Source organism: Salvelinus fontinalis, chromosome 11, assembly GCF_029448725.1.
Source record: "Salvelinus fontinalis isolate EN_2023a chromosome 11, ASM2944872v1, whole genome shotgun sequence".
Lineage (NCBI taxonomy): Eukaryota > Metazoa > Chordata > Actinopteri > Salmoniformes > Salmonidae > Salvelinus > Salvelinus fontinalis.
This window is the reverse complement of record NC_074675.1, coordinates 55,025,056-55,049,138: the sequence shown is the minus strand read 5'-3', so window position 1 is coordinate 55,049,138 and position 24,083 is coordinate 55,025,056. Positions and strand designations below refer to the sequence as shown.

Below are 24,083 nucleotides of genomic sequence, written 5' to 3'. Positions count from 1 at the left end.
CTGTCAATCAAACAGGGAAATGCCACTCCCTCAGTCTGTGGCGCATTCCGACACAGAGAGAGCTCAAAGTAGAAGTTATCTAATCACAGGTGTGTGTGTGTGTGTGTGTGTGTGTGTGTGTGTGTGTGTGCGTGCGTGCGTGCGTGCGTGCGTGCGTGCGTGCGAATGAGTTCATCGGCATGAGACATAGAGCAGAGTGAAAGTCTGACGGGACAGAGATGACAGCCCAAAATACCCCCCCCCCCCCCCCTCCGCCAGCCCAGCTGTCCCAGGGTGGTCGAGTGTAAAGCCTCTGTGGCACGGAGTTAGCCTGCCACTCGTCCCCTGGAGAATAATTTAATCAAAATACTGATTTATATCTGATAGAGGGATACTATCTAACTCTATAAGTCCCATTAGAATGACAAAGCCAAGGCTGTGTTCCAACACACACATGGAGTCTGACAACACAGCTGATAGGAAGGCTCTCCAACCTCCTATTATAAAACCCAAGGCAAAGTTTCAATTGGCATATTAACATATCATATTACTGCCACTGCTGAGCCCAAAACACTACTTCATCCCAATGAAATAGTATCTGGGAGTCATTATAAATCAAGGCTCCTATGTTCGTAGTGGTATATCGTACTGTTTACGACCTTATAGTTAGTGGTTTGCCTGTTTGGATGTTGAAGAACAAACCTGATTAATACGAATCCACAGGGGCCTAAAATCTCACATTTCATTGGTCATCAAAGTGTTCTGAACCTTTCATCTCTGATTCCGATTGGCTAATGAACGATCTCTGCTCTATGTGGTCTAGCAACAACCTAAGTAGGACAACGGGGTCAAGTGGTGTGATGGAGCACTGTGGTAATTCACAACACAACACACACACACACACACACACACACACACACACACACACACACACACACACACACACACACACACACACACACACACAGTGACACACACACACACACACACACACAGACATACAAACACACAGTGACACACACACACACACACACACACACACACACACACACACACACACACACACACACACACACACACACACACACACACACACACACACACACACACACACACACACACACACAGACACACACACACACACACACACACACACACACACACACACTGATCCACCCCATGCGAGGATGGGACATACAGTACTGTAGGTGCAACAGAATGGTGTGAGCCATCCTCTCCCTCAGTCAGTCTGGACAGCCAACGCCAGTCAGGCAGACTGAAGACCAGAGCTGTGTTCCAATACTCATACTAACCTCCCTATTTCTGTCAGCTGTGTTCCAATACTCATACTAACCTCCCTATTTCTGTCAGCTGTGTTCCAATACTCATACTAACCTCCCTATTTCTGTCAGCTGTGTTCCAATACTCATACTAACCTCCCTATGTCTGTCAGCTGTGTTCCAATACTCATACTAACCTCCCTATGTCTGTCAGCTGTGTTCCAATACTCATACTAACCTCCCTATTTCTGTCAGCTGTGTTATGTCTCAGTGTTACCTCAGACCTTCCCCTTCAATGATGCCCCAAGTCTCATCGTGATGAATGAATCCTGATATTTACCTGCTTGGGCCGGGATGTTTTCCTTCTACCAGGACATCTGTCAGTAGGGAACAGCCATAGCATTCTGACTTCCTTCTATAAACCCCCAGGATATCTGTCAGTAGAGGAACAGCCATAGCATTCTGACGTCCTTCTATAAACCCCCAGGATATCTGTCAGTAGGGAACAGCCATAGCATTCTGACTTCCTTCTATAAACCCCCAGGATATCTGTCAGTAGGGAACAGCCATAGCATTCTGACGTCCTTCTATAAACCCCCAGGATATCTCTCAGTAGAGGAACAGCCATAGCATTCTGACTTCCTTCTATAAACCCCCAGGATATCTGTCAGTAGGGAACAGCCATAGCATTCTGACGTCCTTCTATAAACCCCCAGGATATCTCTCAGTAGAGGAACAGCCATAGCATTCTGACTTCCTTCTATAAACCCCCAGGATATCTGTCAGTAGAGGAACAGCCATAGCATTCTGACTTCCTTCTATAAACCCCCAGGATATCTGTCAGTAGAGAACAGCCATAGCATTCTGACGTCCTTCTATAAACCCCCCAGGATATCTGTCAGTAGAGAACAGCCGTAGCATTCTGACTTCCTTCTATAAACCCCCAGGATATCTGTCAGTAGAGAACAGCCGTAGCATTCTGACTTCCTTCTATAAACCCCCCAGGATATCTCTCAGTAGAGAACAGCCGTAGCATTCTGACTTCCTTCTATAAACCCCCCAGGATATCTGTCAGTAGAGGAACAGCCGTAGCATTCTGACTTCCTTCTATAAACCCCCAGGATATCTGTCAGTAGGGAACAGCCATAGCATTCTGACTTCCTTCTATAAACCCCCAGGATATCTGTCAGTAGAGAACAGCCGTAGCATTCTGACTTCCTTCTATAAACCCCCCAGGATATCTGTCAGTAGAGAACAGCCGTAGCATTCTGACTTCCTTCTATAAACCCCCCAGGATATCTCTCAGTAGAGAACAGCCATAGCATTCTGACTTCCTTCTATAAACCCCCAGGATATCTGTCAGTAGAGAACAGCCGTAGCATTCTGACTTCCTTCTATAAACCCCCCAGGATATCTGTCAGTAGAGAACAGCCGTAGCATTCTGACTTCCTTCTATAAACCCCCCAGGATATCTGTCAGTAGAGGAACAGCCGTAGCATTCTGACTTCCTTCTATAAACCCCCAGGATATCTGTCAGTAGAGGAACAGCCGTAGCATTCTGACTTCCTTCTATAAACCCCCAGGATATCTGTCAGTAGAGAACAGCCGTAGCATTCTGACTTCCTTCTATAAACCCCCAGGATATCTGTCAGTAGGGAACAGCCGTAGCATTCTGACTTCCTTCTATAAACCCCCAGGATATCTGTCAGTAGAGGAACAGCCATAGCATTCTGACTTCCTTCTATAAACCCCCAGGATATCTGTCAGTAGAGAACAGCCGTAGCATTCTGACTTCCTTCTATAAACCCCCAGGATATCTGTCAGTAGGGAACAGCCATAGCATTCTGACGTCCTTCTATAAACCCCCAGGATATCTGTCAGTAGGGAACAGCCATAGCATTCTGACGTCCTTCTATAAACCCCCAGGATATCTGTCAGTAGAGAACAGCCGTAGCATTCTGACTTCTCAACACATATTTAGGAGATGTTATCGGGGGTGTCGTAAAATGCTTGTGTTCCTAGCTCCAAAAGTGCAATAATATCAAACAATACACAACAACAATACACAACAACAATTTACAACAACAATACACACAAATCTAAAAAGTAAAATAATAGAATTAAGAAATATAGAAATATGAGTGAAAGTGAAAAGATGGTGTTCCTCAGATGCAGAAGCAAGGAGCTGAGACTGAAGAGTTAAATGGCATGTTGTTTTTCTAGTTACAGTGGAAAAGATCTAAATCAAATCAAATGTATTTCTAAAAACCTTTCTTACATCAGCTGATATCTCAAAGTGCTGTACAGAAACCCAGCCTAAAACCCCAAACAGCTAGAATGCAGGTGTAGAAGCACCTGTAGATGTGCTTGGACTGTTTGTCTGTCTTTGCCCTGTGATGGAGGGGTAGTGGGACTGTCTTTTCCCTGTGATGGAGGGGTAGTGGGACTGTCTTTTCCCTGTGATGGAGGGGTAGTGGGACTGTCTTTTCCCTGTGATGGAGGGGTAGTGGGACTGTCTTTTCCCTGTGATGGAGGGGTAGTGGGACTGTCTTTTCCCTGTGATGGGGGGTAGTGGGACTGTCTTTTCCCTGTGATGGAGGGGTAGTGGGACTGTGTGCCTGTCTTTTCCCTGTGATGGAGGGGTAGTGGGACTGTCTTTTCCCTGTGATGGAGGGGTAGTGGGACTGTCTTTTCCCTGTGATGGAGGGGTAGTGGGACTGTGTGCCTGTCGTTTCCCTGTGATGGGGGGTAGTGGGACTGTGTGCCTGTCGTTTCCCTGTGATGGAGGGGTAGTGGGACTGTCGTTTCCCTGTGATGGGGTAGTGGGACTGTTTGCCTGTCGTTTCCCTGTGAAGGGGTAGTGGGTAGTACGGTGACACATGCGGCGTCTGATGGCAGTAGACCTCAGCACATCATTCGCGGCAGGATAATTTTACACACTTAGACAGCTACTCCAACTCATATGAACGGGGTGAACCCAGACGCTACAAATCTAAGGACGGACCAATAAAGTCTTACTTCGGCAATGGATTTGATTCTCATCCACCATAAAAATCACCCCCCCTGTTCATCTCCTTTCATACCTCCATCCTTCTCCTCCTGCCACATCTCCTTTCATACCTCCATGTCTGGTGGAATACTCATCAGTGGTGCTGATTGGAACCTGGGTCCCTCCTACATGCATTAAAACTGTGGTAACCCTCTGAGCTCAAGCCTATACCATTAGCTTGAGGAGCTAACACATACTTTATAACTTGGTCAGTTGCTTAACTGATGCTTAACTTAAAGATCATCAAGGACAACAACCACCCGAGCCACTGCCTGTTCACCCCGCTGTCATCCAGAAGGCGAGGTCAGTACAGGTGCATCAAAGCTGGGACCGAGAGACTGAAAAACAGCTTCTATCTCAAGGCCATCAGACTGTTAAACAGCCACCACTAACATCGAGTGGCTGCTGCCAATATACTGACTCAACTGCAGCTCACTTTAATAATGGAATTGATGGAAATTGATCAAAAATGTATCACTAGCCACTTTAAACAATGCCACTTAATATAATGTATATGTATATACTGTACTCTATATCATCTACTGCATCTTGCCATCTTTATGTAATACATGTATAACTAGCCACTTTAAACTATGCCACTTTTATGTTTACATACCCTACATTACTCATCTCATATATATATATACTGTACTCTAGACCATCTACTGCATCTTGCCTATGCCGTTCTGTACCATCACTCATTCATATATCTTTATGTACATATTCTTTATCCCTTTACACTTGTGTGTATAAGGTAGTAGTTGTGGAATTGTTAGGTTAGATTACTCGTTGGTTATTACTGCATTGTCGGAACTAGAAGCACAAGCATTTCGCTACACTTGCATTAACATCTGCTAACCATGTGTATGTGACAAATAACATTTGATTTGAACTGTGAATTTGATGTTGTAGGGCTAGAGTTCCCCCATCTGGTGAACATTTTTTAATGCAATGTCTTTCTATCTACAGCTCTGTTTTCATTTGGTCGGGTCTGTGTGTTGTGGGAGGAGTGAAATAAACGAAAGAGCACATCTGTTTTTACTCAGTTTTACCACAGAGAGAACATATGGTAGGTAGTGAGAGGAAGCCAAGTGGCCCGGAGTGGGAGTGGGAGAAGGTGGAAGGTGATGGATTTTGGCTGACATTCTGCTAATTTTCTCATCGGTTAAACATTTAGTCTCAATACAGTTTTCTGTTAACCAAAACTAGAATCTGTTATGAACAGAGTGGACTAAGTTTTGTAGACACTGCCTTTTGCCAAAGGTGTATAAAAAAAAGTACGTTTTTTAGAGGGAGTGAAAATATGAATTGAGTTTTGCACACGCGCAGTTTATAGTAGGCGTTCCCTAACGGAAATATGCAAACGTGTGCTATAACGCGCCAATAGGATATCGCTAGCTTGTGCTTGGCCCTGCCCACCTTCCTGTTTGTTCTGCCCACTATGACTCATTTAGAAACGACTGGCTGTGGTCTATCTTGGTTTAGTTATAGAAAAATCTTTGGTCAAGCGTCCGGGAGTCGCCGGAAAAGAAAATTCAGTAAACTACGAGATATCTAGATATAAAACAAACGAAAATAACGGAAGGTATGTCATAAAAACATATTTCACATGACAGACGAGATTATTTGTTGTTCATATCTTTGATTTAAGACGGACGGACGTACAATACTGTTGTCTGGAAGTAGAAACTGTCGGTTTGGCCTTTGTAGCATACGGCGCTAATACGAAACAGGAAATCCAAAATGGCGGGCTGATGTTTGCGGAAAGTTGAAGAAGCAAGGCCAAGTAGCTAGCTAAACTATCACAGCCTAGCCAACAACCAATGTTGTGGTTTTCTGTGATAATCTATATGATATATCACATATCTTTGTTTAAGGGCCTAATATATTTGGCTGTAGCACGTACACATGATTGTTTGGCAAGCAATGCTAGTTGGCTAACTTTGTCAGCCTGTAAAACACTTGACACGACTAGCATAACGTTAGTTACTAAATTTCTGTTAGTGAAGTTTACATATTGGCAGAGTTTTATTATTTGTGAATTTGCATGGCTATCGATTTGAATTTGTGGACTGAAAGGCATTTTGCAAGTTGTAACACTAGCTAGTTGGTCAGCTACCTAGCTCGGTGGCTAGCTTCTTGTCTCGCCACCAGCATCAGATCAATGATTTTCGCGCAGACGTCGTTAAAGCCAATTGAGAACACGGCGCAGGTTTGCTAGGTCTCTGACCTGACACTTTCTGTCTGCTAGGACGACAAAGGCCATCCGCTCTTTTTTCCCAATAAGCATATGGCGTTTTTAAAGGATACACGACTTTTTGGTCCAGTTTTTTTACCTTCATATTTCTTTGAATTTGATTCGATTTTGTTGTATTTTTAGATAAAATATCCAGCCAACGTTATTGCTTGCAGGTGAACATTCACATTGTAGCAGGTAAGCAACGGCTATAGGCTGTTTTTTTTTAAAACAAACGCAGCCCCCCCCCCCCCCCCCCCCCCCCCCCCCCCCCCCCCCCCCTTGTTGTATTTGGAGCATGTGACAAATAACATTAGATTTGATCATTGACGGAAGGCTTGTTCTGCAAGGGGAAGTTTTAAGAGCCCCAAGACTTGGTCTGAACATTACGCCTTGATCAGACTGACATCAACACTTCATAATACATTCTGCAGTTCAACTTTTTTCATTCTGCGATCCAAAATGTTTTGTGGATATGTCTGCAGCAGAAATTCAACGTTCACCTTGTTTCTTTAAGTCTACGCTATGGATAAATCCAACGTAACAAGCATAACACAGAACGCAATGCTGCTGAGTTCCATTGGAAGTGAATGTACTTCTGGTGTACCATGACACCTTGTGCACACCGGTTGCTTTAAAACAACTTAAGGATCCGCCCCTTTAAAAAAATATACATGCTAAAATGACATACCTAACAGACTGACTACACCGCTGGCGTCGTGTGTGCGAGCGTTACAAAATAAATATAGAAATCTATATTCAATTATTGCACTCACACTGCTCGTGCGCCAAGGAGCGTCTGCGTTGCTAGGGCTTATATAGAAGCTAAAAGTCCTGCCTCTCCCATCTCCTCATTGGTTTATAGAAGCAGGTACCCACGTGGCATCTCATTGGTTATACACATGTGGGTGACTGAAAGACGAAAGAGGTCGGTGGCGGTAATGCACCTAATTTATGAAAGTTGTCAATCACAATATAAAGTCAAGAGAAGAAAAGGCCTGGAAGGAAGAGAGATGACTAGAAACAATTCAGGTGACTGGTTTATGTGGATCAATTGTCAGAGTAGAGGACCATGTGCATTTCAGGTAAAATAACAACTCAATGTTTATATCCCAGGACAAATTAGCTAGCAACAGCAAGCTAGCTAAATAGAACAAATGAGCTATCAAGTGCAAGCTAACTAGCTAAATTGCATTAATGTTAAATGCTTTTCGACCTGTCCCCAAATGAATACAATTGGTTCAGAGTTTGTTTTGATATATATATATATTATTTATTTATTTTTAAAATAAATGTTATCCCCTTTTCTCCCTAATTTTCGTGGTATCTAATCGCTAGTAATTACTATCTTGTCTCATCGCTGCAACTCCCGTACGGGCTCGGGAGAGACGAAGGTCGAAAGCCATGCGTCCTCCGAAGCACAACCCAACCAAGCCGCACTGCTTCTTAACACAGTGCGCCTCCAACCCCGAAGCCAGCCGCACCAATGTGTCGGGGGAAACACCGTGCACCTGGCCCCCTCGGTTAGCGCGCACTGCGCCCGGCCCGCCACAGGAGTCGCTGGAGCGCGATGAGACAAGGATATCCCTACCGGCCAAACCCTCCCTAACCCGGACGACGCTATGCCAATTGTGGACCTCCCGGTCGCGGCCGGCTGCGACAGAGCCTGGGCGCGAACCCAGAGACTCTGGTGGCGCAGCTAGCACTGCGATGCAGTGCCGTAGACCACTGCGCCACCCGGGAGGCCCTGTTTTGATATTTTAACCTGCGTGTCGTGATCTCGTTTGGTGTGGGGGGACAAAATACATTTATGCATGATGGTGCATGCGCGCAGCCGGTTTGGGTTCCGTGTAAATCTAACTGCCTGTAGCTCAGGCCCTGAAGCAAGCATATGCGTGTTCTTGATAACACTTTGAAGTTTGTGGAAATGTGAAATTAATGTAGGATAATATAACACATTAGATCTGGTTAAAGATAATACAAAGAAAAAAAACTGTTCTTTTGTATTTTTTTGTACCGTCTTTGAGATGCAAGAGAAAGGCCATAATGTATTATTCCAGCCCAGGCGCAATTTAGATTTTGGCCACTAGATGGCAGCAGTGTATGTGCAACATTTTAGACTGATCCATCAAACCATTGCATTTCTATTCAAATTTTTGTATAGAATATTTTATTAATACATCTTCAAGTTCATAACTGTGCACTCTCCTCAAACAATAGCATGGTATTATTTCACTGTAATATTTACTGTAAATTGGACAGTGCAGTTAGATGAACAATAATTTAAGCTTTTTTGACAATATCAGATATGTCTATGTGCTGGGAAATGTTTTTGTTACTTACAACCTCATGCTAATCACATTAGCCTACGTTAGCTCAACCGTCCCGCGGGGGACCCACCGATCCTGTAGAGGTCTTCAAACTGTATGCGATTCCGGCAGAAGTTAATTTAATTGGGAGGCAAACTGCACTGCTGCGACTCATCTGCTGGACTAGTTTGCAGTGTGTGTTCCCTGCATTTAATACATTTTTTAAAACTTGTGAATTGCATTGCCCGTACTCACCAGTAGTAAACAACTGAAGAATTGTGCTAATGTGTGGCGTGGTTGATTTTGCTGTGATGCGGCACATGGACTGTGAAGACTTTCGCTTGGAACACACAGACTGCGTCGTGGCGTAAAGCAGTATGCAGCATCATCTGGATGTGAGTGTAACAGAAGTTCAACATTCACCTTCTGCTACTATTTCTGTCAAGCCGTCTACAGCGTACAGTTTTGCCGCGTGCGTTTGATAAATCCAACGTATGTAACACACACAGAACGCAACTGCCTCCTGCAACGCAAAGCTGCAAGGCGAACGCGACGTTACATTGGAAATGAATGTAATTCTGGTGTACTTAAATGCGATGACGCTGTCGGTGTGTTTTCGACGCCTATGTCAAATTCAGTGTTCTGTATTAACTTGTGTGTTGTACGCGGTGTAACACGCATCGCAGTACGTTTGTTGTAAGTATTATTCTAAAAAACTTAAAGGTTACATTTAATATATATATATATATATATATATATTTTTTTTTATATGTTTAGGGTACCCACACGACCATATTTCCATGTTAAAGGGCATGTTTACAGAAAACAGACGGAAGACCGTCCGTAAAACACGCGTTGTTACTGAAAAACACTGTCGTCTACGACTGTGATGAAACGGATTAAATCGTTATTACTGTATTTGTGAAATTATTTTGATGTGAGTTTTATGTTTCTAGAATCGTACGGGCAATTTGATTTATGTTTTAGATGCATTATTTGGCTTCCAGAGCCAATTCACCTCTAAACAGAACATGTAAGGTCCTTGAACTAGAAGGAGTGAAGTTAGGCCCCTTTCGTCCAGCATTGATAATAATAATGATACTGATGATAATGATGATAATAATAATGATGATAATGATAATAATAATAATGATGATAATAATGATGATGATCATATTATTGATGATGATAATAGTGATGATAATAATACAATGTTTTGTTGCTAAAAGATGTAGCTGTTTTATCAAGCCTATAGGCTTTGTTCCACTCATCACTGCAACATTGTAGAATCATGTATTTACGTAGTATTGTAGAATCATGTATTAACGTAGTATTGTAGAATCATGTATTAACGTAGTATTGTAGAATCATGTATTTACGTAGTATTGTAGAATCATGTATTAACGTAGTATTGTAGAATCATGTATTAACGTAGTATTGTAGAATCATGTATTAACGTAGTATTGTAGAATCATGTATTAACATAGTATTGTGTCACTGCCAAAATGTATTTATATAGACCTTTTACATTGCTATGCCAGTATTGGACTTGTTTTTGTTTATTTAAATGCAGTAGTTTGCGGCCTGCCACTCGGTCAGGTCTATTATATCATCAAACGATCTCTCTCTGCGTTTAAAAAAATAAATAATTATCACGCGAAAAAAAACTCTACAGCCATCCTATCAGCATATAATATCCTGACATGAAGCTTGATGAACGTTACAGTTTATATGCTGAGCCAACCACAGTAGCTCTCGTACGGTTATCTCCTTACACCTTCTTGGCTCCTGGCCAGTGGCCACTTTTACACACCGTCTTTCTCTGCAGGTCATGGGTTCTCTCAAACAGTTTTTTATTTCATTAAGCAGGTTAGAAGTTCACCTTTTCATGTCTCAACGCTTGACTTTAACTACTTAGTTTTTTTGTTGTTGTTGCTGGAAGTAACATTTTAAGATGGTAATCTTGTCCGTGTTGTTTTAGTGTGGTTTCGAGTCATGGATTGGTTTAGCGGAATCCCAAGTGGCTATACGGCATTCGGATAATTGTCTTGGGGATGTCCCATGGTATGTTATTGATTATGCGTTCACATAACCTTTTCAAATTTGATTTCCACCTTCATAATCAATAGCGTAACCTGCTTAATCTGATCCACTACTGTTACTTTAGCTAAATCTAATCCGCTACTGTTACTTTAGCTAAATCTGATCCGCTACTGTTACTTTAGCTAAATCTGATCCACTACTGTTACTTTAGCTAAATCTGATCCACTACTGTTACTTTAGCTAAATCTGATCCCCTACTGTTACTTTAGCTAAATCTGATCCTCTACTGTTACTTTAGCTAAATCTGATCCCCTACTGTAATCTGATCCGCTACTGTAATCTGATCCACTACTGTTACTTTAGCTAAATCTCATCCGCTACTGTTACTTTAGCTAAATCTCATCCGCTACTGTTACTTTAGCTAAATCTGATCCACTACTGTTACTTTAGCTAAATCTGATCCACTACTGTTACTTTAGCTAAATCTGATCCACTACTGTTACTTTAGCTAAATCTGATCCACTACTGTTACTTTAGCTAAATCTGATCCCCTACTGTTACTTTAGCTAAATCTGATCCTCTACTGTTACTTTAGCTAAATCTGATCCCCTACTGTTACTTTAGCTAAATCTGATCCTCTACTGTTACTTTAGCTAAATCTGATCCCCTACTGTTACTTTAGCTAAATCTGATCCTCTACTGTTACTTTAGCTAAATCTGATCCCCTACTGTAATCTGATCCGCTACTGTAATCTGATCCACTACTGTTACTTTAGCTAAATCTCATCCGCTACTGTTACTTTAGCTAAATCTGATCCGCTACTGTTACTTTAGCTAAATCTGATCCACTATTGTTACTTTAGCTAAATCTGATCCACTACTGTTACTTTAGCTAAATCTGATCCACTACTGTTACTTTAGCTAAATCTGATCCACTACTGTTACTTTAGCTAAATCTGATCCACTACTGTTACTTTAGCTAAATCTGATCCGCTGCTGTTACTTTAGCTAAATCTGATCTGCTACTGTTACTTTAGCTAAATCTGATCCGCTGCTGTAATCTGATCCCCTACTGTAATCTGATCCACTACTGTTACTTTAGCTAAATCTGATCCACTACTGTAATCTGATCCCCTACTGTAATCTGATCCACTACTGTTACTTTAGCTAAATCTGATCCACTACTGTTACTTTAGCTAAACTAGTATTTGATGCAAGCCTGTCTTAGCGTCTTTGCCCTAAAGGAGAGGATTATTATTATAGTAAAAGGAAAGGACTATTATAATATGTTATTAGTACGTTATTAGTACGTTATTAGTACGTTATTAGTACGTTATTAGTACGTTATTAGTACGTTATTAGTACGTTATTAGTACGTTATTAGTACGTTATAGTACGTTATTAGTACGTTATTAGTACGTTATTAGTACGTTATTAGTACGTTATTAGTACGTTATAGTACGTTATAGTACGTTATTAGTACGTTATTAGTACGTTATTAGTACGTTATTAGTACGTTATAGTACGTTATAGTACGTTATAGTACGTTATAGTACGTTATTAGTACGTTATAGTACGTTATTAGTACGTTATTAGTACGTTATTAGTACGTTATAGTACGTTATAGTACGTTATAGTACGTTATAGTACGTTATTAGTACGTTATTAGTACGTTATTAGTACGTTATAGTACGTTATAGTACGTTATAGTACGTTATAGTACGTAATAGTACGTTATTAGTACGTTATTAGTACGTTATTAGTACGTTATTAGTACGTTATTAGTACGTTATTAGTACGTTAATAGTATGTTAATAGTATGTTAATAGTATGTTAATAGTATGTTAATAGTATGTTATAGTATGTTATAGTATGTTATTAGTACGTTATAGTACGTTATAGTACGTTATAGTACGTTATAGTACGTTATAGTACGTTATAGTACGTTATTAGTACGTTATAGTACGTTATAGTACGTTATTAGTACGTTATAGTACGTTATAGTACGTTATAGTACGTTATTAGTACGTTATTAGTACGTTATAGTACGTTATAGTACGTTATAGTACGTTATAGTACGTTATTAGTACGTTATTAGTATGTTATATTATGTATGGCTCAATATCAGTTGTTGTTAATGTCTAATCTTTGTTAGAAAGCTGTTCACCGTCTTTCAAATTTCACGAAAGCTGTGCATTAATAAGTTTGTACGTTTTTACGATGACCACCTATTCCCCCAACTGTCTGTTCCCTGTTTGCTTGCAGTGTTTTGTTTTCTCCAGTGAAGACACAGGAACAATCCTCTGCTCTGTCTAGACCTAACCAACAGAAGCCCGATGTTCTAGAACAGTTTAACCTGGATCGGAACTGATTTGAAAGTGCTTTTGTGTGAAACAAAATGGAAACTGACCAAACTGATCAATCCCAAAAATCCAGTCTTCTTTTCCAGTTTGATTACTACTGTCTGTAGCCCTGTCACAGGGCGAACCAGAGAGAAGACCCAACCAATAATCCTCCTCTCTGTGTCTTTCTCCTCTCCAACTCTTTCAGCTTTGCGTTGCTATTGGAGCGTTGTGCTGCTCCCCTTTCGAGCCCGCTGAGTCTGATTGGAGGGCTGGGAGTTGGGATCCCGCCCCCGCAGCGCCTCTTATGCCACGCCTCCCTGCTTCTGGCCCAGCTCAAAGCACAGCTCGTCGTCAATCAGCTCGTTGACGTGGGAAATATCGCCAACGCCGTTACCTGCGCCAACCCCCCACTACCCTCGCCTCACCCCCATCCTCCTCTTGCCCTCTTCCTCAACCTCTTGAAAGCGGCAGCCACCACCAATAACATGTACCATCCCCAATATAATCCGTTAGGGGGTCAGTACTCTTCACAAGCACAGAGAACACCAGCCCAGATAGGACGGTATGGATTCCCACAAGCCCAGTCTGGGATGGACCCTCTGATGGCCTCACGCTCAGGTCTGGGCCCTGTCTCTGCCGGTGGTTCCTCTGGTTTTTCCAGCCAGGGGGGCATGATGTCCTCGATGGGGTACAACCTGGGGCAGAGATCAGCCGGGATGGCCCCGGAGATGGAGACCTCTATTGACCACCACATCCGCTGGGCCAGAGAGGATGTGAGGATGCTCAGCCAGATGGTACAGCAGAAACAAAACCAGCAGGCCCAAATGAACGCCAGGAATCTTCGCCTGAGTCGCGACCCCAGGGACGAGCTTTCGTCTTGCGGAGTTATGGGTAGCTACAACCCTGGCCGGTCCTGCAGCGACCAGCAGAGCTCCATGGCCTCCTGGTCTGGCCACCTGACCCAGTCTGCTTCCTCTAAACCCTTCTCCTCCCCACTCCCTCAGTCGTCCCCTTCCCCCTCCCAGATGTACCAAAGCCAAACCTCTGGGTTTGTGGGTGCGGGAGAGCCGGGACCCACCTCAATGGGTTCTGAGGCGCTCACGAGTGTCTCCGCCTCGTCTGGCACCAATCCTCCAGCCCGGTACACGTCAGAGTCCGCCAGCAACATCCTGGCGAGTTTCGGCTTGTCCAACGAGGACCTGGAGCTCCTGAGCCACTATCCAGACGATCAGCTGACCCCAGACAACCTGCCCTTCATCCTCCGAGACATCTGCATCCGTAAGGCCAATAGAAACATGGATGTGGACCATCGGCCCCGGGCTGGCGACAGACCCAGCCCGGGGTCGGACCACTTAGGTGGAGGACAGAGCAAAGTGATCGATTATGGAAATATTGATGCTACTAAATACGGCAGTTATGATAATATTCGATCCAATAGTTACGGCGGGCGAGATCCGCTCCCGAGAGAGTCGCCAAGCGGGCACACTGGGACGCCGTACGGTAGTGTGGGAGGATCCGTGACCTCGGTCCTTTCCGAGCAGCGTACCCAACAACCGCAGATTTGCAGCGCTGCCGTCCAGAGTTCTATCTCTCTCCCCAAGAATGACACTCGTATCGGTCTTCCTCCGCCTTCCAGCCTAACCCAAAAGACCCTCAGAACCCACGACGTATCTAAAGCAGCACCCAAACCTATGAACATCCCTGTGCACGGCGGAGACCAAGGACTCGACCGACTCCTCTCATCTCAGAATCGAGGCGCCGCTCGAGGCCAAGTTCAGCCTCGGTCCGACCTGGTGGTTCTTAGTGGTGGTGTTGGAGGAGATTCGGGACTCGGGATTGGAGGTGTCCCGGTCAGATTTCCTCCTCCCACGCCACCCCTCATGTGGCCTCCCTTATTCCCCATCATGAATCCGTCGGTTCCTCCTCCCGGTCACGTTCCGGTGACTGGTCCGCCTCCCCCGATGGGTCCACCGCCGTCGGTGTTCCAGCAGATGAACATCCCACCCCCAACGTTGATGATGCCGACGAGGTTGCCGGCCCCGACCACGATGAGTGATTACTCCGCAGCTTCTCCCAGAATCTTTCCTCATACCTGTTCTCTCTGTAACGTAGAATGTGCCCAGTTACAGGTGAGTTTTCCTCATACCATAACTTGTCTTGACTTGGGTTAAAATACTATTTCAAATCATTTCAAATACTTTGATGCTTTTTCTCGAGCTCAGGGGCTGTTCAATTCTGGTCCTCGAAGGCCCGAAACACGACATTTAATTATTTTTTTATTATTGCTTCTACCTGGTATCCCCAGGTCTGAATCGGTCCCAGATAATTAAACGGGTGTTTTGGCCCTCCCGACGACAGCCCTGCTCCAGCCTGCCTTGATTGCAGTTTCAGGAGTTTAATCAAGCAAATATAAAGTATTTGGAAGGTCAAATAGTATGTGAACCCAGGTCTGAACCATTTCGTACTGATTGTTTTTGGTTTTGAATATCTTTGAACCTCATGTTGTATCTCAAGACTTCTCTTGTTGAATGTGTTCCATTTTGTTAATTCAGAAACTTAAGTCTAGCTATGTGATTATCACTCGTTGACCCCCCACCCCCTCCTCCCCAAGGCACGGTGAGTTGAGATGTTGAAAGTTGAAAACGGATGAAATTAAGGAAATAATGTGAAAATGTTTTTTACAGTAAAATATTACCAAATTGCTTGTGTTGCTTCGAGGAAAATGTAAACATCAAATCCTGGACAGCAGTCAACATTATATTGTAATTATTGAATAATTGAATACTGTATATGTCATGAGATGTTTTTATTTATATATATATATATTATTTTCCTAACCTCTTGAAATATTGTCATTGTATTTGTTTGCCTTGTGTTGAACTTTATAAGACATTGAGTTTTATTTGTGACTGTCGATGACCATGATTTGCCCGAGGCAGATGGTGTTTTGAAGAGTAGAAGCTGCCAATCGGCCTCATTTCTTCCCCCACTCTGTATAAACAACTTCCCTTGTTCTATCAATAGGCCTTTACCGCGGTCAATTAATGAATGATTTAGCTAACTACGCCACATATATCTCTATATCTCACTCAAACCCCTGAATAATCCATATCCCCTATGTCATTACACGGTGTAAACCAATGACAGTAACGCTCACCACACACTCCTCTACCAACTTTTTCATACAATTTATTTAGTTACTTTGTTAATAGTTTTTTTTGGGGGGGGGGGAAGAAGATGGCTGCCGAGAGAATCCGTTCCAGAGAATCTACAGAGAAGATTCCAGATGCTGCTTTTCCCATCAGACATCTTTTCCCCCAAACCGACTCTTGCCGTACCTACCTAGTGTTTTTCTTGGTAGAACAGGCAGAGAGTATAACTAGCCTTATTTGTACTATGACATGTTTAACTAACTCCTGCTATGTAAAGCAGAGAAATTGGACTTTGTGTTAAAACGCACGTTCCACTAGCTGCATGGTGGGAAACTAATATTATTGAAAGGACTTGATGTGGAGTGGTTTTGGGGGGGGGCGGTGAAGTAGACTCAGACTGACTGTCGTCTCTGTTTTGTTTTGATCACCAGAACTGGATAGAGCATCAAAACACCAGTCTACACATCGACAACTGCCGGCTGCTCAGGAAATTGTGGGTTATGTCTTCTGTCTTTTTTAATATTAATTTCTGCCTGGCTCTTTCTAAATTAGTGTTTTCCTCAATTCCTCGTGTCCCCTCATCTCCTTCTCTAAGTCCATTGGAGGGGAGAAAGTCCTAGTGGAGGGACTCGATAGCTTCTCCTCCAATACAGTTGAGAAGGAGACGGAGGAGATAGGATGCGAGGAATCGCAGAAAGGCGATCTGATATCTACACCCAACGATCGCCATCACATTGTACCTTTTTATGCTAATCACCCTTTTCCTTCTTCCAGGTATCCTGACTGGAACGGGGAAACTGTGACAAGGTGAGCAAGTTCCCTGGGTTCTAAAGTAGAAAGGAAAAAGAGCTTTGATCCCTCTGGTCATCGCTGACTTGGTGCTTAGCTTACATTTTAAACCAGAATAACTTCTTCGGCGCTGTGCTTACTGACCTACTTCCCTTTCTCTCTCTCCATCCTCTTCTCTCCTTCCCTCCCTTTCTCTTTCTCCATCCTCTCCTCTCCTTCCCTTTCTCTCTCTCCATCCTCTCCTTCCCTTTCTCTTTCTCCATCCTCTCCTCTCTCCCTCCTTTTCTCTTTCTCCATCCTCTCCTCTCTCCCTCCTTTTCTCTCTCTCCACCCTCTCCTCTCTCCTTCCCTTTCTCTTTCTCCATCCTCTCCTCTCTCCCTCCTTTTCTCTTTCTCCATCCTCTCCTCTCTCCCTCCTTTTCTCTCTCTCCATCCTCTTCTCTCCTTCCCTCCCTTTCTCTTTCTCCATCCTCTCCTCTCTCCCTCCTTTTCTCTCTCTCCATCCTCTCCTCTCTCCTTCCCTTTCTCTTTCTCCATCCTCTCCTCTCTCCCTCCCTTTCTCTTTCTCCATCCTCTCCTCTCTCCCTCCTTTTCTCTCTCTCCATCCTCTCCTCTCTCCTTCCCTTTCTCTCTCTCCATCCTCTCCTCTCTCCCTCCTTTTCCCTTTCTCCATCCTCTTCTCTCCTTCCCTTTCTCTCTCTCCATCCTCCTCTCTCTCTCCTTCCCTCTCTTTCTCCATCCTCTTCTCTCCTTCCCTCCCTTTCTCTTTCTCCATCCTCTCCTCTCTCCCTCCTTTTCTCTTTCTCCATCCTCTCCTCTCTCCCTCCTTTTCTCTCTCTCCATCCTCTCCTCTCTCCCTCCTTTTCTCTTTCTCCATCCTCTCCTCTCTCCCTCCCTTTCTCTTTCTCCATCCTCTTCTCTCCTTCCCTCCCTTTCTCTTTCTCCATCCTCTTCTCTCCCTCCTTTTCTCTCTCTCCATCCTCTCCTCTCTCCCTCCTTTTCTCTCTCTCTCCATCCTCTCCTCTCTCCCTCCTTTTCTCTCTCTCTCCATCCTCTCCTCTCTCCCTCCTTTTCTCTCTCTCTCCATCCTCTCCTCTCTCCCTCCTTTTCTCTCTCTCTCCATCCTCTCCTCTCTCCCTCCTTTTCTCTTTCTCCATCCTCTCCTCTCTCCCTCCTTTTCTCTTTCTCCATCCTCTCCTCTCTCCCTCCTTTTCTCTTTCTCCCTCCTTTTCTCTCTCTCCCTCCTTTTCTCTCTCTCTCCATCCTCTCCTCTCTCTCTCCATCCTCTCCTCTCTCCCTCCTTTTCTCTCTCTCCCTCCTTTTCTCTCTCTCCATCCTCTCCTCTCTCCATCCTCTCCTCTCTCTCTCCATCCTCTCCTCTCTCTCCATCCTTTTCTCTCTCTCCAGCCCTGCTCCCAGTAGAAATAACAACAACCAGTCTTCCTCCAAACGTCGTCAGACGACACACACCACCTCCCGTTCTCCGTCCTGGTCTCGCTCTCCTTCTCCTCGCCTCTCCTCCTACCACACCACTTCCTCCTCCGCTGCTCGCCGACCTCGATCCAGGGAACGATCTCGGGAACGTAGACACAGCGCCGCCACACGGCGTTCCCGGTCTCCTGGTTCGCGCCGGGAGCGTGACCCTCCGGCGGCGTCTTCTTCGCACTGGGATCGGGAACGTCGGCGTTCCCGCTCGCCCCGGACTACTTCTTCATCCCGGAGGTAAGATGACAGAATAAGTCAATAGACTGTATTGTAGTGCTATTTTTATTTATAGTTAATAATATAATTTTTTATGTATGTATTGTTGTTTTCAGATGAATGAAAGCTACTCTATGGATTTTAGATGTCTATTTATATCTGAATATTTTTTTTATGTGTAATAAAATTAATTCAAATAATTAAGTTCATTAATTAATCCAGGTCGCGTTCTAGGAGTTATGAGCGGGAGCGCCGGGACACGAGGAAGAACAGCCCTTCAGGAGGAGGAGGAGGGAAGAGCAGACAGCAGAAGTCTAGCAGTGCTGAGAGACTGGCCAAGAAGCTACTGGAGTCATCTGGTAAGAGAGAGGGGGAACAATTATCGTGTTTACAGCCTGGTGAGGAGACCGCTTTTAGCCCGGGGCAAAATGAGTGTTCACACATTCTAAAGTTAGCCCAGGGCCAGTCTTAGCCTGAAGGTTAGCCCAGGGCCAGTCTTAGCCTGAAGGTTAGCCCAGGGCCAGTCTTAGCCTGAAGGTTAGCCCAGGGCCAGTCTTAGCCTGAAGGTTAGCCCAGGGCCAGTCTTAGCCTGAAGGTTAGCCCAGGGCCAGTCTTAGCCTGAAGGTTAGCCCAGGGCCAGTCTTAGCCTGAAGGTTAGCCCAGGGCCAGTCTTAGCCTGAAGGTTAGCCCAGGGCCAGTCTTAGCCTGAAGGTTAGCCCAGGGCCAGTCTTAGCCTGAAGGTTAGCCCAGGGCCAGTCTTAGCCTGAAGGTTAGCCCAGGGCCAGTCTTAGCCTGAAGGTTAGCCCAGGGCCAGTCTTAGCCTGAAGGTTAGCCCAGGGCCAGTCTTAGCCTGAAGGTTAGCCCAGGGCCAGTCTTAGCCTGAAGGTTAGCCCAGGGCCAGTCTTAGCCTGAAGGTTAGCCCAGGGCCAGTCTTAGCCTGAAGGTTAGCCCAGGGCCAGTCTTAGCCTGAAGGTTAGCCCAGGGCCAGTCTTAGCCTGAAGGTTAGCCCAGGGCCAGTCTTAGCCTGAAGGTTAGCCCAGGGCCAGTCTTAGCCTGAAGGTTAGCCCAGGGCCAGTCTTAGCCTGAAGGTTAGCCCAGGGCCAGTCTTAGCCTGAAGGTTAGCCCAGGGCCAGTCTTAGCCTGAAGGTTAGCCCAGGGCCAGTCTTAGCCTGAAGGTTAGCCCAGGGCCAGTCTTAGCCTGAAGGTTAGCCCAGGGCCAGTCTTAGCCTGAAGGTTAGCCCAGGGCCAGTCTTAGCCTGAAGGTTAATGATGCAGTGGGAAGAGGTGCAATGAATCTCAATGGTCTTTCCTTGATTCCTCTCGCCTTCAAAAGCGCATTGGAGGAGAAGGTCCGAGGGGAGGGACTTTTCTCCTCCAATTAGTTTTGAGAAGGAAGGTGAGTCGAGAGGATGTGAAGAATCAAGGAAATCACATTGATTCATTCTTCTACACTCTGGTCAAGAGAACCAGTACATTATTTATCTGACCTAATTTACCCTAACCCATGCCCGTGACTCCCCCTCTCCTTCACGCTGGCCTCTCCTCTCCCTAACCCATGCCCGTGACTCCCCCTCTCCTTCACGCTGGCCTCTCCTCTCCCTAACCCATGCCCGTGTATCCCCCTCTCCTTCACGCTGGTCTCTCCTCTCCCTAACCCATGCCTGTGTATCCCCCTCTCCTTCACGCTGGTCTCTCCTCTCCCTAACCCATGCCCGTGTATCCCCCTCTCCTTCCCGCTGGCCTCTCCTCTCCCTAACCCATGCCTGTGTCTCCCCCTCTTTGTCCAGCTGGCCTATTTGATTCATCCCTTTGTATTCCAGCTGGCCTCTCCCTGACTAAGAACACCAGTCTAGAAGTTATGATGCAGTCCCTGGCCCCTGCTCTCCTGGCAGAGCTCGCCAAAAAGAAAGGCGCCACGTCCGCCAAGGGAGGTGCCGGCAAGAGGGGCCACTCCTCTCGGAAGACTGAAACGGGAACGTCCAAGGGTGGCAAGGCAGTCACAGGATCTGGGAGGGCATCAACCAAGAAATCCTCCTCACCTTCCAAATCCTCCTTCAAATCATCCAGCTCAGCTTCTTCCAAGGTATGCGCTTTGTGTTTAAAAAAAAATAAACACTAATAAGATGGAATCTTCCACATGGTGAAGACCAGCTGATCGTGATGTCATTGTGATGGATGTTGTGAATGGTCAACATTAGCATCGCTGGGGGGGGGGCAGCTCAGTGCCTTAAAATGTCGGTCTCCTAACAACTTTAACCCATTTGAACTGCCGTCGTAATAAAGGTCTGACTATGGTACGGAGTATTTTAGGTACGGAGTATTTTAGGTACAGATATGCTTTGCGGCACAGCTGTGGTCCCTCGACGTAGCGTTTTCACCCCCCCCCCCCCATCCTGAATCTGTCGCTAGTTTGTCCCCATTTTAAAAGTCACCGGAGAGGTCTGACTGCTCCAGACGACAGTTGTCAACGCTGGATGGTATTTGATTTTGGCTGAGTTGGTGCAAATTCACATTGGATCAGAACCATTAGATCAGAACCCGAGCCGGACCATCTTGGTAGGCGGGGTGGCGTCTGTTTCCCGCTGGTCAGCCAAATGCTCATATAGATGATTATGACAACAGACAAATAGTGAAAGTCATTAGGCTCATGGGCCCTTGGCATAGTTCGTAAAAAAATGTGTATACGATTACAGCCTTGAGTCTTCTTGGGTAGGACGCTACAAGCTTGGCACACCTGAATTTGGGGAGTTTCTCCCATTCTTCTCTGCAGATTCTCTCAAACTCTGTCAGGTTGGATGGGGAGCGTTGCTGCACAGCTATTTTCAGGTCTCTCCAGAGATGTTCAATTGGGTTCAAGTCCGGGCTCTTGCTGGGCCACTCAAGGACATTCAGAGACTTGTCCCGAAGCCACTCCTGCATTGTCTTTGCTGTGTGTTGGAAGGTGAATCTTCACCCCAGTCTGAGGTCCTGAGCGCTCTGGAGCAGGTTTTCATCACGGATCTCTCTGTACTTTGCTCTCTTCATCTTTACCTCAATCCTGACTAGTCTCCCATTCCCTGCCGCTGAAAAACATCCCCACAGCATGATGCTGCCACCACCATGCTTCACCGTAGGGATGGTGACAGGTTTCGTCCAGACGTGACGCTTGGCATCAGACCAGAGAATCTTGTTTCTCATCGGCAAACTCCAAGCGGGCTGTCAAGTGCCTTTTACTGAGGAGTGACTTCTGTCTGGCCACTCTACCATAAAGGCCTGATTGGTGGAGTGCTGCAGAGATGGTTGTCCTTCTGGAAGGTTCTCCCATCTCCACAGAGGAACTCTAGAGCTCTGTCAGAGTGACCATTATATATTATAATTCAGAAATGTTCACAAGTTGTTCACTGTTTTCACAAGAGACAGACTGACACACATTTCTCCCCCGACTGCTCAGTTTGGCCGGGCGGCCAGCTCTAGGAAAAGTCTTGGTGGTTCCAAACTTCTTCCAAATGTTGATACTCTTCCCCAGATCTGTGCCTCGACACAATCCTGTCTCAGAGCTCTACGGACAATTCCTTCGACCTCATGGCTTGGTTTTTGCTCTGACGTGCACTGTCAACTGTGGGACCTTATATAGACAGGTGTGTGCCTTTCCAAATCATGACCAATCAATTGAATTTACCACAGGTGGACTCCCAAGTTGTAGAAACATCTCAAGGATGATCAATGGAAACAGGATACACCTGAGCTCAATTTCGAGCCTCGTAGCAAAGGGTCTGAATACTTATGTAAATGTAATTTTTAAAACAAATTCCTAAAGAGTTTCTGCTATGTCATTATGGGGTATTGTGTGTAGATTGTGGGGGATGACAGCAATTTAATCCATTTCAAAAAGGCTGTGACGTAACAATGTGGAAAAAAGGGAAGGGGTCTGAATATTTTCCCACTGCACCAGACCATGAATGTAGACCGGTCCACATCATCAGCTATTAGCAATCTGCATTTTCACCTGTAGAGCAGCAAAGTGGCTATAGAAAACCTATTTATTTATCTGCATGTACCCTGTTGGGCTATTCATTAGTACAGTCCTGCATCGGTCGGACACACACGGTTCCCGAACTGGTGAGCCGCAAAAAAAAATCCGCTGGCGAATGAATAATAAAAAAAAATATATATCGATCTAACTTAAGATAATACGCTTTTTAAAAACCTTATGTTCTCACCCCACGTGAGAATACGACATGTTGCCAAGTTTTACTTGCCCTGGATAGACATTTTCGCGTCAGCTAGGCTAACGTGAGACCTAAACCGGAGAAATGGAAAGATTACGATAAGGGAATTAGGCGTCAACGTTAGCGGTGGAATCAGGTGTCACTCGGAATCAGGTGTCACTCGGAATCAGGTGTCACTCGGAATCAGGTGTCACTCGGTATCAGGTGTCACTCGGAATCAGGTGCTGCGTGAGTGAAATCCCCAGTTTGGAAGGCCAACGACGCAGTAGATGAACAAAGGGCAAGCAGGTAGGCTTATTGTTTTCGATAATTCAGTTCATTATTCATTCAGCCTTTCGTTTGTACGCAGGCCATATAAAGTGTAAACCAGTGCAGCTGGTAATAGTTTGAGTAGTCTAATAAATACATTTAGCCAATTTTTTGTTTTTGCAGCCTATATATTCGATTCTGGGTATTCCCTCCCTATGGCACTCGTAACTTGAATGGACCTCGGAATATTTCTCTCCCATAGAACAAACACACGGCAAGCCAAGGAAAATAGATCTACTATGCACTTGTCAGATTTGTATTTATATATATATATTTATATATATGTTACTCGTTTTGTTTGCGGAGGAAAAGTAATGGATTGTTCCAGCATCTTCAAAGTGCCTGTAGTGTTTATATATATTTGGCTTGGTGGCAATGATTTTGTCACAGCGCCACAGCTAAAGGACTGCAGCAGAAACACTGATGGCCATTTTTAGAGTTTGAGTCTTTCCAGACCAAGACTACTCCAGGACAATATTTAAAAAAAACACAAACAACTTGCTCGTTATCTCTTCTCAACCTCATTCCCCTCTCCCCCTTCCTCTCCTCTCTCTCTTTTTGTCTTCAACCCATGTGGAGATAATACAAAATCTCTAACAGGTCAAAAAGTATATTTTCCCCCAGGCGAAGAAGAGAGCCCCAGAGACATCGGCTTTCTTAAGACTAAAGAATATCCCCCCCAA

The 24,083-nt window shown here is 44.9% G+C and overlaps 1 protein-coding gene across 4 annotated transcripts in view; it reads left to right on the top strand.

The window, feature by feature from the left end:
* Positions 1 to 5,777: 5,777 nt before the first annotated feature.
* The window catches only part of LOC129865960 (zinc finger protein 638-like), a 78,537-nt gene continuing 60,231 nt past the window's right edge, over positions 5,778 to 24,083 (top strand). Inside the window, exons 1-8 of one of the 4 annotated variants that reach the window (XM_055939064.1) lie at positions 5,778 to 5,893; positions 6,689 to 6,742; positions 13,447 to 15,370; positions 16,825 to 16,886; positions 17,168 to 17,200; positions 18,590 to 18,904; positions 19,106 to 19,242; positions 20,704 to 20,966. In XM_055939064.1, coding sequence (XP_055795039.1) covers positions 13,727 to 15,370; positions 16,825 to 16,886; positions 17,168 to 17,200; positions 18,590 to 18,904; positions 19,106 to 19,242; positions 20,704 to 20,966 — 2,454 coding nt within the window. In that variant the 5' untranslated portion in view covers positions 5,778 to 5,893; positions 6,689 to 6,742; positions 13,447 to 13,726. Of the gene's footprint in view, positions 5,894 to 6,688; positions 6,743 to 9,619; positions 10,918 to 13,446; positions 15,371 to 16,824; positions 16,887 to 17,167; positions 17,201 to 18,589; positions 18,905 to 19,105; positions 19,243 to 20,703; positions 20,967 to 24,083 lie in introns of those variants that run through there. The other 3 variants (XM_055939066.1, XM_055939063.1, XM_055939065.1) reach the window with 3 other exon arrangements.